Source organism: Drosophila busckii, chromosome 3L (assembly GCF_011750605.1).
Source record: "Drosophila busckii strain San Diego stock center, stock number 13000-0081.31 chromosome 3L, ASM1175060v1, whole genome shotgun sequence".
Taxonomy (NCBI): Eukaryota; Metazoa; Arthropoda; class Insecta; order Diptera; family Drosophilidae; genus Drosophila; species Drosophila busckii.
The window spans coordinates 17,925,488-17,938,448 of record NC_046606.1 but is presented as its reverse complement, the minus strand read 5'-3'; the positions used below and the strand labels follow the sequence as shown (position 1 = coordinate 17,938,448).

Below are 12,961 nucleotides of genomic sequence, written 5' to 3'. Positions count from 1 at the left end.
CCGTCGCACGCCTTTTATGTACTGCATATACATAAATCGTTTATTTACTTTCTAAAAAAATAAATGAAAAGTGAAACAAACGCAGATTTATTGCCCAGTCAAAAGGCTTGGCCCCATACTAACGGTCTGCCAACTTAAAAGTAATTTAATAGTATCCTCTCAGCAGCAGATTTTGAGACCCAGCTATGTATGTCTGCTGTTCCAGTGAATTTTTGGCACTGGTAATTGGAGCCGAGGCATATCAGATTTTGTTAAAAAGTCTGACCTCTACAAAAAAGAAAACGAATTTTGTCTGCCTAATCAGCTGTGCCTAATGTGCAGCTACTGTGTACGCGCCAAGCATTCGAGAACTTTAAGCAGACGACAACATTGTTCCTAACAGGCGCTTCTTCCGCTTGGCTAAAGCGTGTCTGAAGCATATGGAGAACATGCAGCTGTAAAAAAAGCCTATAACGTCTGGAGCTGCGCTGCAGTTGTTGTTGTTGTTGAAAGCTTAGCACGTGCTCCAATGCACATGACACCAAATCACAACTGGCATGATGTAGGGAAGCACGGGATTACTCAGGCAGACAGGATGTTGCCAGGCCCCTTAGCAATAAATGCAACATGTTGCTAGCAATTTATTTTACTAAATATGTCTTTATTTATTATGCTATTTGTGACTTTATAAATTTATTTTGACTACTTTTTGTAATGATTTAATATCTTATTTGAGTTACTTCTCTTAAAAATATATATATTGGTCTATATCTTATCGTATTATTATTTCTCGTCTTTCAATTCCAATTTAATTTTCCAACTAAAATTAAATTTTAATACATACACATCGATGTTTTATTGATCAGTGAGCCATTAAAGCGTCGCGCATTTTCCTTGAATTTCGAACGTTTTGAAATCTATCAATGAAGCTGCCCACCAACGTTGCTAATCAAGCTGCTTCAGTTTGGGGCAGGCAGCTGCCATTTAACACAAGCTGCGAGCTAAAGTATATCCGCCCAGCTCTCTCTCTCTCTCTATAACTTCCCGAGGCTGTTGTCGTGCCGGCAAATCATAAAAGCGACGAATTCTTAGAACTGCAAATACAGCCTAGAAATTCTATCTAGCAGCCTCCGCAGGCTCATTGATTTTTATATTTTTGGCGGCTGTTTGATCTTTGGCCGGTTAGAAGATCGATCAGTCAGTCAGTCAGTCAGCCAGCTATCGACAGCTGTTGCAATAAAGGTCTCAAATCGCGAAAAAGGGATCGAAAGCTTGCGCATGCGCCAAACAATTGCTTACTGGTCAATATATTTATGGGCCAGTTGGTGAGCACTTTAGCTGGAACTGTGAAAATTATCGGCTTCATTTGGTCAAGGAAACTAAGAAATCATATACAGAAGTAGGGGGCGTTTCATCTTAGCTTAGATTTGTTGAAATTTAACCCCTAGAGCTGTTCTTCCACTTTGCAAACAAGTACACCACCAAACATTATGAACAAGATGTTGTAAGGCACTTCGGAAGCATTGCCGACTTTTGGGGATGACTCCGTGGCTCAAAAGCATGCTGCAGTTTTTGGCAAAGCTTTTGTTAATTCTATTTTGATTGCTCAGTGAACATATATGATGTCTTAAAATTTCACTATAATTTTATTATATTTCACCATAGCTTACAAAAAAATTTTGATTGGATTACCCTTAATCATCCTCATATCTTTTTTGAAGATTTTAAAATAAAAATTTATTTTCGTTTCGATCGACCTTACTATTGCTAAATTTATAAAAAGTGCGATGTAAGCTTAAATTTAAGTTTAATAGGAGACAGCGGCAACAAGAAAGGAAGCAGCAAGCGCTATAACATTTACAGGATTTAATTCTGGGAGCCTTAAGCAGCAAAATTCAGTCCATTTACAGTTAGCATACTTTTACAGCATACGATCTAGCCAATCAGCCAGATGATTCAATTGATTATCCCTGGCAGAGCATTCGAAAAATTGCACATTTTGAGAAATGTGTGCAAATTCAAAGTCGCGTCCCGGCTTTCCCAAGGTAATGGGTTTGTTTACTTCATCATCGCCAACAGATTGCAGTTTGCGGCTCCGCGTATCGCGCACAGTGTGACTGTGTGGGGTGGGGGTGAAAAATAGGACTGTTGAATATGAGCACAAGTCAAATAGAGCACAACTTACAGTTCCTTCTCAAGCAGCGTCTTGATGACTTTAGCGCTCTTGGCTGTGGTTTGATCCTGTTTGTTGCAAAGTATAAGCACGGAGCAAGGCTGAGTAAAACTGTCCGAGAGTATTGTGTAAAGAGAGCTGCAGAGTAAAATAAATTATAGAATGTTGGCATTGAAGATCGCATTTGTCACATACTCTGCCACGTCACGTATATCCTTTTGTACTGTCACCGAGTCCACAACAAAGACAATACCCTTAGTCGTGCGCTTGTACAGCTCAAAGCATTTATCACGGACGCGATAGTGTCCGGGCACATCTATAACACGCGCAGACAGATGTCCACCACGGTATTCACCCACATTCTCCTTAATGGAAGTGAAAGTTTCTGGAAACTTGCCATGCAGCAGCTGCATAAATATAGCGCTCTTGCCAGCTTCACTTAAACCGGTCAGCAAAAAGTCGCGTCGTCCAGTGGAGCGCCTTCGCAGTATCACAAACAGTGCTGCATGTTTATGGAAATTAGACAAAAGTTGTTGTTGCTGCTGCGCCAGCTACGTGGCGTGGTGCAACTTACCCACTACCAGGAAGCCTAGTACCAGAGCTATCAGTATAGGAGTTGGATCCATTTCGGTTAGTTTGATTGTTGGCTTTTCACGAGTTTTTTCGCTTAATTTGTCCATTATGTTTGTTTTGAATTCGAAAAATTCGCAGCTAATAGAAATGCGAACTGAACAAGCAAATAAATGTTGATACAGTTAATGTTGATTGGATGACAGTGTGCTGTGTCGGCGTAAAAGTATCGTTCGGTAAATAGTACTCAATTCAATGCGCGATAAATTTTAAATTTATGCTTTGTATAAGAAAATACAGCATTTTTATTTTATATGTCCATAATGTGTTTAGTAAGCTCAACTAAGCCAACTATTTAAATAATAATTAAACTAAATTAATTGCATTCAAATGCAAAAGTACAATTCCGTGTTCGTCCAGATGGCTTATTACTTCTTTGTTATGCTATAGAACAAGCGTAACGTAAAGTTGCAGGAGAGCGCCCAGGCATGTGGTGAGATGGCATTATAAACGCCCGTGGGAAAGCTGAGCAAACCACCCAGCGGCGCTAGACTAAAGCTATCCTCGAAGATCATCACAGGTGTGTGTTTATTACGCGTACACACTATGATTAGCATCAGCGAGAGCAGCACCTTGGACACGTAGTAGGCTACTGTGTCTATGGTGGATTGTTTTAGCTTGGCCATTTGTGTAAATAATTTGATTTCAGCTTCAATTTCCGAAACTTTTCGCTCGGCGCGCATTTCTTTAATTTTCCTTGAGTATTCGCCGGCATGTTCTGCACTACGCTCATTATCTAACTCCTCACGTGCTGTGTCCAGTCTCGAATTCAGCTTCTGCACGTAGCTGGACGTGCGGTTCCAAAAACGCGAGACTTTGAGCTGTTTCAATGAGCAAATGTTGATATTCACGTTTATATTAATTGAATTTGTAACTTACGTAGTTCCGTATGAAATCTGGCAGGAGCGTATTGAGTAGGCACAGTAGCGCTATTAATATAAACAATTGCATATTGCTGTTTATTTGTTTTACATAAATAACACTATAAATGAAAAGCAGGCACTTGCAATTCTTGTTTTTTGTTTAACATATGTTGAATGACAGTGTGTTGCGCTCTAGCAAAACTGTTAGCAGCGCTGTTAAAAACATCTGTTAGCCGGCATAACAAACCAGCAATTTGTCGAATATTCGTGAACAATTGTTATTTTACGTGTGTAAGTTTCAAAGTGAAATGAATAATCAAAGCAATGGAAGATAGCAATGAAGAGGTAATACTCCCAAAGGAACAATGACAAACTTTATTAAAATGTATATCCTTAGATTGAGCGCTGTCGCAGCGTTGGCCCGCATGAATTGGAGGCTGTAAAAAGTCAAGCCATTATCAAATTATCACCTGTACATGTGCCAGCACACTTTAAGCGACTGGAATGCAATACAAACCTTAATTTGCCACCACTTAATTGGCTAACAACCTCACAAAGCAGCCATGGACTACATCAGGCCTTGTATCAAAGTGGTGGCTTTGCAAGTTTTCGCCTGGGACAAATGTTTCCCGATTGTGTGGGTGAAGTGGATGTGGTATCGGATGCCGAGAACATAAAACAACTGCTAAAGCTGCCCTACACTGCCAATAGTCCCATTAGCATGGTTGTGCACAAAGTGGGTAATACGCTGCTGCTGGACGAGTTTGATATACAAAAGTATTTGCTGCGTAAGGCGGATGATGATTGGAAATGGTTGCGCAGCTTTATATTGGAACATATACTTACCTATGGCGATGAGCAACACAATTATTGCCTGAAGGAGCGTTCCAGGGAAGCGCTGCAAACCAAGAACTTGCTTTCCAAGTTTCTCTATCACAGTCTCAAGCAAACTGGAGATGAGGATAAGCATAAGCCCACGCACCTAAGCAGCATACGTCAAGATTTGCCTTTGTTGGGCCCAGTGCTTCCAGAGCCCAAGATTGAGGAAAATGTACCGGATCCAAAGTCAAGCCATGCTTTCAATCGCAATGTAGTGTGGACTTTTGAGGATATACGCATGCTAATAGGTACAGATATGCCCATATTCGGTGGTCCCAATCGTCCCTGTATTAGTCTCCGCCTGCGCGATGCTGCACAGCCCATAAATGTGCTCACCGGCATAGACTATTGGCTCGATAATCTCATGTGCAATGTGCCCGAGGTGGTTATGTGCTATCATATCGATGGCATTGTTCAAAAATACGAAATTATCAAAACTGAAGATTTGCCTTATTTGGAAAACTCGCAATTCTCACCCAAAGTGGTTCGAAATGTTGCTCAGAATATACTAGCTTTTCTCAAAGCGAATGCCACCAAGGCGGGGCACACCTATTGGCTGTTTAAAGGGCGCAATGATGATGTGGTAAAGCTATATGATCTCACCACGCTCTGTCAACAGGAGCAGCAGGCGCGCGAGAAACCTGATTGCCCAGCGCCGGAGCAGCAACAGCAAATGAATCCCTTTACTGTGCCCGTGGGCATGTTACTTTATTCGGTGGCACGCAATATGAAGAACACACTGGAGCATATAAGTCCCAAGACAGCGGGCAATATACGCGCTTTACTAGACAACTGCATCAAGCTGCTACCTAAGGAACAATATCCACAAATTGTTAGTTCCTCGCATTATATATTATCCGACTTGCATGTGCCTGCTGGCATAGATCCCAAGGCGCCTAAGTTTAATGAAAGCCCCTCAACTTATGAAGATGAAGAAGACGAGGATGAAGAGGAAGACTATGAAGAAGAGCTAGCTTTTGACTTGCAGCAAGCAAAGAGCTATCAAAGTGCTGAGCAAAGCGGCGGCAAAGCCAACGTAGCTGTGCGTCATATCTGCGATGCTTTGCGGGATTTCAAATCGCATACCAAACCAGCCAAGCCGGCGCCCTTAATAGCCAGTACGCTGGAACGTTGCAACACCAGCTTGCAGCACATCGCCGCAGGCATAAGTTGTCTGCAGTATTTCGATGGCAATCAGGAGGAGAAGTTGAAGAAATCCGAGCTGTTGGCTAAGCAGGAGGAGAAACAACGCATTTTACATGAGGAGCAAAACCCGAACATGGCCAAACCCTTTAATGCCATACCACTACCCTATGAGCAACTAAAGCTGCCACAGCCACACGCACCTGTGCCTCATCCCAGCAAGAAGGCGCTGAAAGGCAAAAGCAAACGCAGTAAATCAAAGGAACTAGCCAAACCTACACAAAAGCTTAGCGCCAACTTTAACTCGCAACACTTTGGCAGCTGGAATGTGCATCTAAAGCTCTTGCTCTTGGAGAAGGCGTGTCTCACCTATGCTACGCTAGCAGAGCATCATTATGAAGTGCAAGCCTATGGCGCTACTTTACGCGCCATTGAGCTTGCCTATCGCTGCCAGCAGGTGCTCAACAAGTACATGGCCAATGCGGTTTCACAGCAGAGCTGTCTGCTAGGACGTGGCGGTGATTCATGCTTTCAAATGACCAAGCATTGGAAGCACATAGAAGAGTACATGCAGCAGTATCAGCAAATGGACGAAAGCACGCAATTAATAGCAGAGGAACTAGCCATGGAGCTCGAAGAATTAGAGCTGCCAGCGTTTGCTCCATTGAAGAATGTGGAACAGGTTATGCTGCAAAGTTGCAAATGCTATGAACTGGCTTTGGAGCATGCGCAAAGCATTGAAAGCAATGAGCTCCTAAGACGCTTGGGGAATGTGCGCAATGAGTTGGGCTTAAAGTACATGTACTCAGCGCAAGGTGGGTCTTTATTTACTATACCTTTAAAAATTTAGCAATATAATTAACTTTATTTTCATTGCAGAGGAGTACAGTCAGCTTAAAAGTAAAAAGGATGACGCAGATAAAACCAGCACAGAACCCATGTATGTCACATTAACCGTCAAGTCTTATGATTGCCTTATGCGTGGCATTGAAGCCTTCACTGCCTGCCAGGATAGTGTTAATTTAGCCTTTCTTTACTGCAACATGGGGAGATTTATGAGGCTGCGCGCGCATCTGGCATTGCCAAACGAAGAGTAAGATTTTCGTCACTAGTGCGAAATTTCAATTTAATTTATTTTATTTTTATTTTAGTGTAATTGCATTGGACACACAAAAAAACTTTTACCAAGAGGCCTTTAACTATTATGAGAAAGCCAAGGACTGCCTGGACACACGTAAAGCCAATGCAGAGCTTTGGGATTTGGTGCAGTGGGAGCTGTCGACAGCGACTTTTACCTTGGCCAAGCAGCTGCAGGACTTTAGCACTGCAGACAAGTCTAGTTTAGCTGAGGCCTCCAAGGAGGTGTTGGACTTGCTGCAGAAATCTTTGCGTCTATGCGATGTCGAACATGCGGGTGCCCGTCAAGTGTTATATAGCTTTCGATCGGGTTTGATACACAAGCGGTAAGTGTTTTAATTAATGATAGCCTAAGTTTAGGAGCAATGTGTACTTGTTGAATGAAACTGGCGTATCTTAGGCAAAAAAGAGGTTAAAGGTTGGGTTTCTTCACACTTTGCTACAATGAAAAATTATTATTTATGTTCTTTAATTGTATTAAAATACAATGTGGCTGGTTTTGTCGGTTAGTGGAAAGCAATCTTAGCTTTTGAATAACAAAAGATCATAAAAAATTTAAAAAGATTTTGCCAAAGGCGTAGCCGATCGAACATCGCCTTTGCTATACCGACAACTTAAGCTAGTTTTTGTATATTTGTATGTATGTATATTCGAGTGCATTCGTGTGCTTGCTGCGATACAGTAGAAAAAAGTATCTATAAGATGGCTGCGCCTTACTTTAATGGGAATGTTCTTTTTGCTCTGATTTTGTTTACCAAACTAAAAGCTTCTATAGAACATATGGGATCAAACTTTATTAGGCTGTTTTTAAAATGTTATGTTAGGATATGTATGTGTGAGTTATGTATGTTTGAGTTATAGTAGGATATGTATTGTCATGATGTGATTGTAAATCCTATTAGTGAAATGTTTCACAAAGTGAATTTTGTATTTTTTATAATTTTGTAGCATCGCCAGCTTTCACTATGCACAGCTGCGTGCCTTGGGCGCTTGTGAGTTGACGCAGTTGCCCAAAGCGATGGTGCAACTTTGCAAATCGCATTATGAGAAAGCAACCAACATACTTGAGAGCCTTAAGGAAGTGCGTGAACTACTGATAGTGCAACTAGAGCGCATATCACTGCATGAATTTTTAGCTGAGGGTAAGTACAAACACAAATAAACTGAAACAAACTACTAAATTAATTTTTTTTTTATAGTTTCAACACATGCTGCTCAAAAGTTAAAGCAAATGCAAATGGCTTTAGATATTTGCTTGCAGTGCCAACCTATATTTGAGACTAATAATAATAGTTCGAATGGAGACGATGATGAATTCGCTGCACATTTGACGCTCTATGAGAGCCGTTTGCAGAATGCGTTAAAAACGCTTATCAAGCTGCTGTTAACCACCGGCAAGGATCCCAAGCAGCTGTCGGCATTGTACAAGCGCATGTATATGGAAACCTTGACTGGGAAACATGGCATAGGCGCACAGCAATCGGCAGCAGCAGAAGCAGCAACCATTGCATCTATAGCACAAGCACAACATTTGCACACGCTGCTAAGCCGGCTGAACGCTATGTGCAATGCTCAGCTGGCCAACGACTAGTCTGACAATAGTACGTGTCAATAACTTAATTTCAAATTATGCATCTGTATGGGTGTATTTTTTTTATTGCTGATCATTTAACCACGCCTCTGGCAACCACAATCGCTGGCCAATTGCTCGTCATTGCATTCAGCAGCAGCAGCAGCAGCAGCAATCAACATTGCAGCCAGCGCCAACCACACAGTTGCTTGGAACAACTGAAAAAGGAAATCAGTTAACAGTGCTTCAATGCTTATGTTAAATTTGAAATCTCTTACCTTTACGCTCAGCTTAGGCATTTTATAAACAGCTTTGTAGCTCGGCCTCCGGTGCGGCTCTTTATAAAGTCTCTTGGCACGTGACGCACATCAAGATTATCAAGTTGCTGGTGTCGCTGCTACTGCTATACACATCTGTGCTCTCTCAGGTTAACAGTTGCTCTTTTAACTATTGTGCTAATCGCGCCTAGAGTTGTGAGAGATGCCTCAACATTCTTAGCATATATTTCCTTATACTTATGAAGTTTACCTATGAAATAATTAGTAATTTAAGCTTTGTGCTTATAACTTGAATATGTTGTAATGCTTGCTTAATTTTTAAGAACAATCTCCAGATACATATTTATAAGTAAATGCATTGTATGAATTTTGTTAATAAACCTAAACCATTGAGTTTCAATAGACTTTTAATTACGTTCTGTCAATGTCTAATGAGAAGATCCCATATGTGACAATCATAAATTGCAAAAATTTTATTGAAAATTACTTACATATAAAGCACTATTTGCGACAATAACGTATGTCCCAAAAATCAATTTAAATTATTTTAAGGTTTGTCTATCTAATGTCTCATATGAATAATAAGTATATCAATTTTAGGGTTTCGTTTGCACAACTTACCATATTGTTTGGCGCTTACGTTTTTTCGCAGTTAGTCAATAAAAATGTCGCTAACGTTAAATTTGTATACAATTTAATTGCTTTGAAGATGCATTTATTAAATTTGTTTTAATAAATTGTTCATATTATGACAGGTAAGTAATAATAATTGTGTGTTCACAGACAGAAATGAAGAAGTGTCAAAGAACTTCTGTTTATATCGTATGATTTATGAAATTGGCTTGGAATAGGTTTTTATGTTGCTGAAAACTCATATTTTTGTCGCTTTCGTTTAAATAGTTTGAGCGCAGATGCGGTTGGGGCTTATGAACACATTTGCATAAAATTAAATTTTGAAAAATTATGCATGCATTGTCGCAAATAAGGCCTGATAGGATATTTTTATAATTTTTATTTTTTGCCTTTGGAATGGAAAATTCCTAAAATGGAATTTATATAAACAAGTTACTTGGAACGTCAAAAACTACGATCATTCTGCTCAACTACTATTCCATATTTCATACGAAGTCGAAGAATATTCGAAGTGAAGCGAACTACTAAGTATACCCGCACTGTTTGAAGGGTATAAACTAGCATATTGTCATACATGAGAGAACTCATTTTGTAAGCCCATATGCCGCACCAATTATTTGTAGTTCAAATAATTTTAAATCTTCGTTTTTATTATAAACTTCTTATGGTGCATTATAAAATGCTTAGTACAGCATTGTTTATAGTTTATAATTTGTATTGTAAGTTAATCGTAATATTTTTTTTGCTTTTGTATATAAATTCTACCAACGCAGCAGAAAGTTCAAGTCAACGCCTTGGCTGTTCAAAAAGCAAAAGTTAATGGTGTCAAGCGCGCTACAGTGGGCCAAACTATATGCATAAGTAGATGAAAAATAAATGAGTAAGCAATGAGCACACTCGCACACACTCACACAGGCAAATACACACACACACAGTGGTAAAGAGTTAAGCTGTTGGTGGCACGCACGAGTCATTGAACGTAGAAACTTGCATAATGACGCGCCGAACCAGAACCAGAGGCAGACAATGGCATAAGCATAGACGTAGCGCCTGCTATCTGGACCTCAATTCCGAGAGCTTTTTGGATGCACGAACGTCTTGAGATTGTGACGTCTGCTCAGAGTGGGTCACGTAAGTGTGCCTGGATTTTTTACTATATAAACTAAAACTAAATGGGAAATGAAACATTAGTTAGCTACAAGACAAACTAAACCTACAAAATGATGAAGTTCATGGTAAGTCTTAAAGCATGCGCCAACAAAGTCAACTCTTATTAACTTTTCAATTCCACTTTTAGTGCCTTATCGTCTGCACCATTGCCGCTGTTTCGGCTTCATCCTATGGTCGTCAACAGTCCTACAGCGCACCCGTCGGTGGTTATGCTTATCAGGTGCAGCCTGCCCTGACTGTGAAGGCTATTGTGCCCGCTGGTGGCTATGGAGGCTATGGCAACAACGGTGGTTATGGCGGCAACAACTACGGCCGCAGCGTTGAGGTGCCCGTCTCCGCTATCTACACCTCCAACTCTTATGGTCGCGGCTATGGAGCTGCTCCAGTTGATCGTCAGGCTATGGGTCTGGCCAAGCTGTCGCTGTATGCCCCCAATGCTGGCGCTCCTCTGGTCTGGAAGGAGCCCCGTCAGTATGTTGAGCGCTCCTATGCACCTCAGCAGAGCTACAACCAACAGCGCAGCTATGGCGTCAACGAGCAGGCTCAGGGTGCCAATGCTGCTGCTGCCTCCAGCTCCGTGTCCGGCCAGTCCGGCTACGGCAAGTCTGGCTACGGCAAGTCCGGCTATTAAGTTTTAGTTACTACCACAGTGAGCGGCAAAAGCTACTTATCTACCAAATAAGGCTAATAAGCTTTAAATAAAACAAAGCAAATTAAGTGAATTTAAACAAAACAATATTTGGCTTTAATTGTTAGCACTATGCTAAGCTTGCAGACGACTCAAGCGTACAAAGCAGTTTTACCAAAAGCTGTGCAGATATTTTCATTGCAATTTCAAGTTGAAAATGCTGTCAAGTTTATATGCTGAGTTGAAATTATGTAAATGAAAACGTGATTTGCATATGATAAACTTAAAGAAGCAAGACTGCTCTGATCAAATTTACTAAATACTTATTGTAGTTGAACTAAATGTTTTATTCATGAAGCATAAGTCTTTTCTCAGAATAAACATTATTATAGTAATTAAAAATGTATTTTACATTTTATATAAATGAAACACAAGCTAAAACTCTCAAGCTTGTTTTCACTCTATATGAAATGTTTGGATCAACATCGAAACATATAATCTGTTTTCCTACCTGAGTATTACAAAGCTTGTTGGCAATCTTGAGAACAATTCAAGGTAGATTACTTAGTATAATAAGTTGGAATTATTTTCAAGTTACAACCGTTAGCTCGAGCGCTAACTCTAGGAATGTGCCTGGCAGTTGAAAATTACATTAAACTCGTGCTAGTTTTTCGAAGACTTGTTGTTCATTGAGAACACACGAATTACTCGTACTTATGTATATAAAGTCTGGAGCGCTATCAAAGCGCCCAGCAACAAAAAACATCGCGTAACTCAACGATTTTATAATGCCGCGACACACGACAAAAAGTGTAATAATAATAATAGAATAAATATATGGAGCTTATGTACAACAAACTTGCATTTTGTATATAGCTTAATAGTTATGAAATATATCTATCTGAAAATATATAAAATATATATAGTTGTTATATAGCAAGTCACGTAAATATCCAGCTATAATTTTTGCATATAAAAGCGCGCAGTTTGTGCTAACAAATTATAGTTTCATTGATTACTACAACCAACAAAACTAAATAATTCAACATGAAGTTCCTGGTAAGTAATCCTTAGCAAGCCCTTCGGTCAAGCAACTTTCACTAACTAAATGTGTTCCCAATTTTTAGATTGCTTTCGCTAGCTTGGCTCTCTTCGCTGTCATCAATGCCAGTCCTTATGGCGGTCACTCCAGCTATGGTGGCGGCCACTCTGGCTATGGAAACATTGCTTACGTTCAGGATCAAGGCTATGGCGGCTCTTATCATGGTGGTTATGCCCAGCCTCTGCGCTCGATCTCCTCCAACCCCCGTGCTGCTGCCGCTGCCGCTGCTTCATCCGCTGACCTGAACCAGGGCTACTACAACAAGCAGGCCGTCATTGGCTACGAGATCGACGGCAGCTGGAACGGTCCCAGCCGTGGCTACGGCTCTCGTGGTGGTTATGGCTCCAACCGTGGAGGTTATGGCCGCAGCAGCTATTAACTTGGCAAACGTCTAAACGTTGTTTGTTGCAAGACACAGCCGAAGACTCTGCTCTGTGACTTAATAAAAACGAATCCGCCAATGGAACAATGTTGAACAAAAAAAATATTGCCTTTAGCTTCTTTTTTCTTGCTGCCTTAGAGCGTGACATACTTTTAAGCTGCTAACTTAAATGGGTTTACTTTAGTGCTGTGGGTTGTGAAAAGTAACTTGGACTAACCTTTTATACAACGTTCTTTATAATCGTAGTTGAAAGTTCGGCTTTGAATTAAAAGTCTTTTAGGTTGGGCTTAATTGCAATGCTGACCACACTTGACAATAATTATGGTACCAACGTTGAAAGAAAATGCGCAGCTTTGCATAAAACAGTGGCTACGAATAACAATTGATCGCTAAA

The 12,961-nt window shown here is 40.5% G+C and overlaps 5 protein-coding genes across 5 annotated transcripts; 3 read left to right on the top strand and 2 right to left on the bottom strand.

Annotated features, from left to right (window-relative positions):
• Window positions 1-1,722: 1,722 nt before the first annotated feature.
• LOC108599079 (signal recognition particle receptor subunit beta) lies at window positions 1,723-2,901 on the bottom strand. Its single transcript, XM_017985866.2, has 4 exons — window positions 2,727-2,901; window positions 2,348-2,654; window positions 2,165-2,290; window positions 1,723-2,096 (listed from the first exon to the last, which is right to left on the bottom strand). The coding sequence occupies exons 1-4, from the start codon at window positions 2,830-2,832 to the stop codon at window positions 1,901-1,903; spliced, it is 735 nt and encodes a 244-aa protein (XP_017841355.2). The 5' UTR covers window positions 2,833-2,901; the 3' UTR covers window positions 1,723-1,900.
• Window positions 2,902-3,037: 136 nt separating this feature from the next.
• LOC108600875 (tail-anchored protein insertion receptor WRB) lies at window positions 3,038-3,788 on the bottom strand. Its single transcript, XM_017988688.2, has 2 exons — window positions 3,662-3,788; window positions 3,038-3,603 (listed from the first exon to the last, which is right to left on the bottom strand). Exons 1-2 carry the CDS (start codon window positions 3,731-3,733, stop codon window positions 3,151-3,153), a joined length of 525 nt encoding a protein of 174 aa, XP_017844177.1. The 5' UTR covers window positions 3,734-3,788; the 3' UTR covers window positions 3,038-3,150.
• A 137-nt stretch (window positions 3,789-3,925) lies between these two features.
• LOC108600874 (erythroid differentiation-related factor 1) lies at window positions 3,926-9,081 on the top strand. The gene is made up of 6 exons (XM_017988687.2): window positions 3,926-3,990; window positions 4,043-6,482; window positions 6,547-6,760; window positions 6,819-7,130; window positions 7,753-7,946; window positions 8,004-9,081. Exons 1-6 carry the CDS (start codon window positions 3,970-3,972, stop codon window positions 8,393-8,395), a joined length of 3,573 nt encoding a protein of 1,190 aa, XP_017844176.2. The 5' UTR covers window positions 3,926-3,969; the 3' UTR covers window positions 8,396-9,081.
• A 1,378-nt stretch (window positions 9,082-10,459) lies between these two features.
• Window positions 10,460-11,086, top strand: LOC108598025 (chorion protein S18). The gene is made up of 2 exons (XM_017984640.1): window positions 10,460-10,520; window positions 10,583-11,086. Exons 1-2 carry the CDS (start codon window positions 10,506-10,508, stop codon window positions 11,084-11,086), a joined length of 519 nt encoding a protein of 172 aa, XP_017840129.1. The 5' UTR covers window positions 10,460-10,505.
• A 1,044-nt stretch (window positions 11,087-12,130) lies between these two features.
• LOC108598026 (chorion protein S15) lies at window positions 12,131-12,609 on the top strand. Its single transcript, XM_017984641.1, has 2 exons — window positions 12,131-12,142; window positions 12,211-12,609. The coding sequence occupies exons 1-2, from the start codon at window positions 12,131-12,133 to the stop codon at window positions 12,562-12,564; spliced, it is 366 nt and encodes a 121-aa protein (XP_017840130.1). The 3' UTR covers window positions 12,565-12,609.
• Window positions 12,610-12,961: the final 352 nt, after the last annotated feature.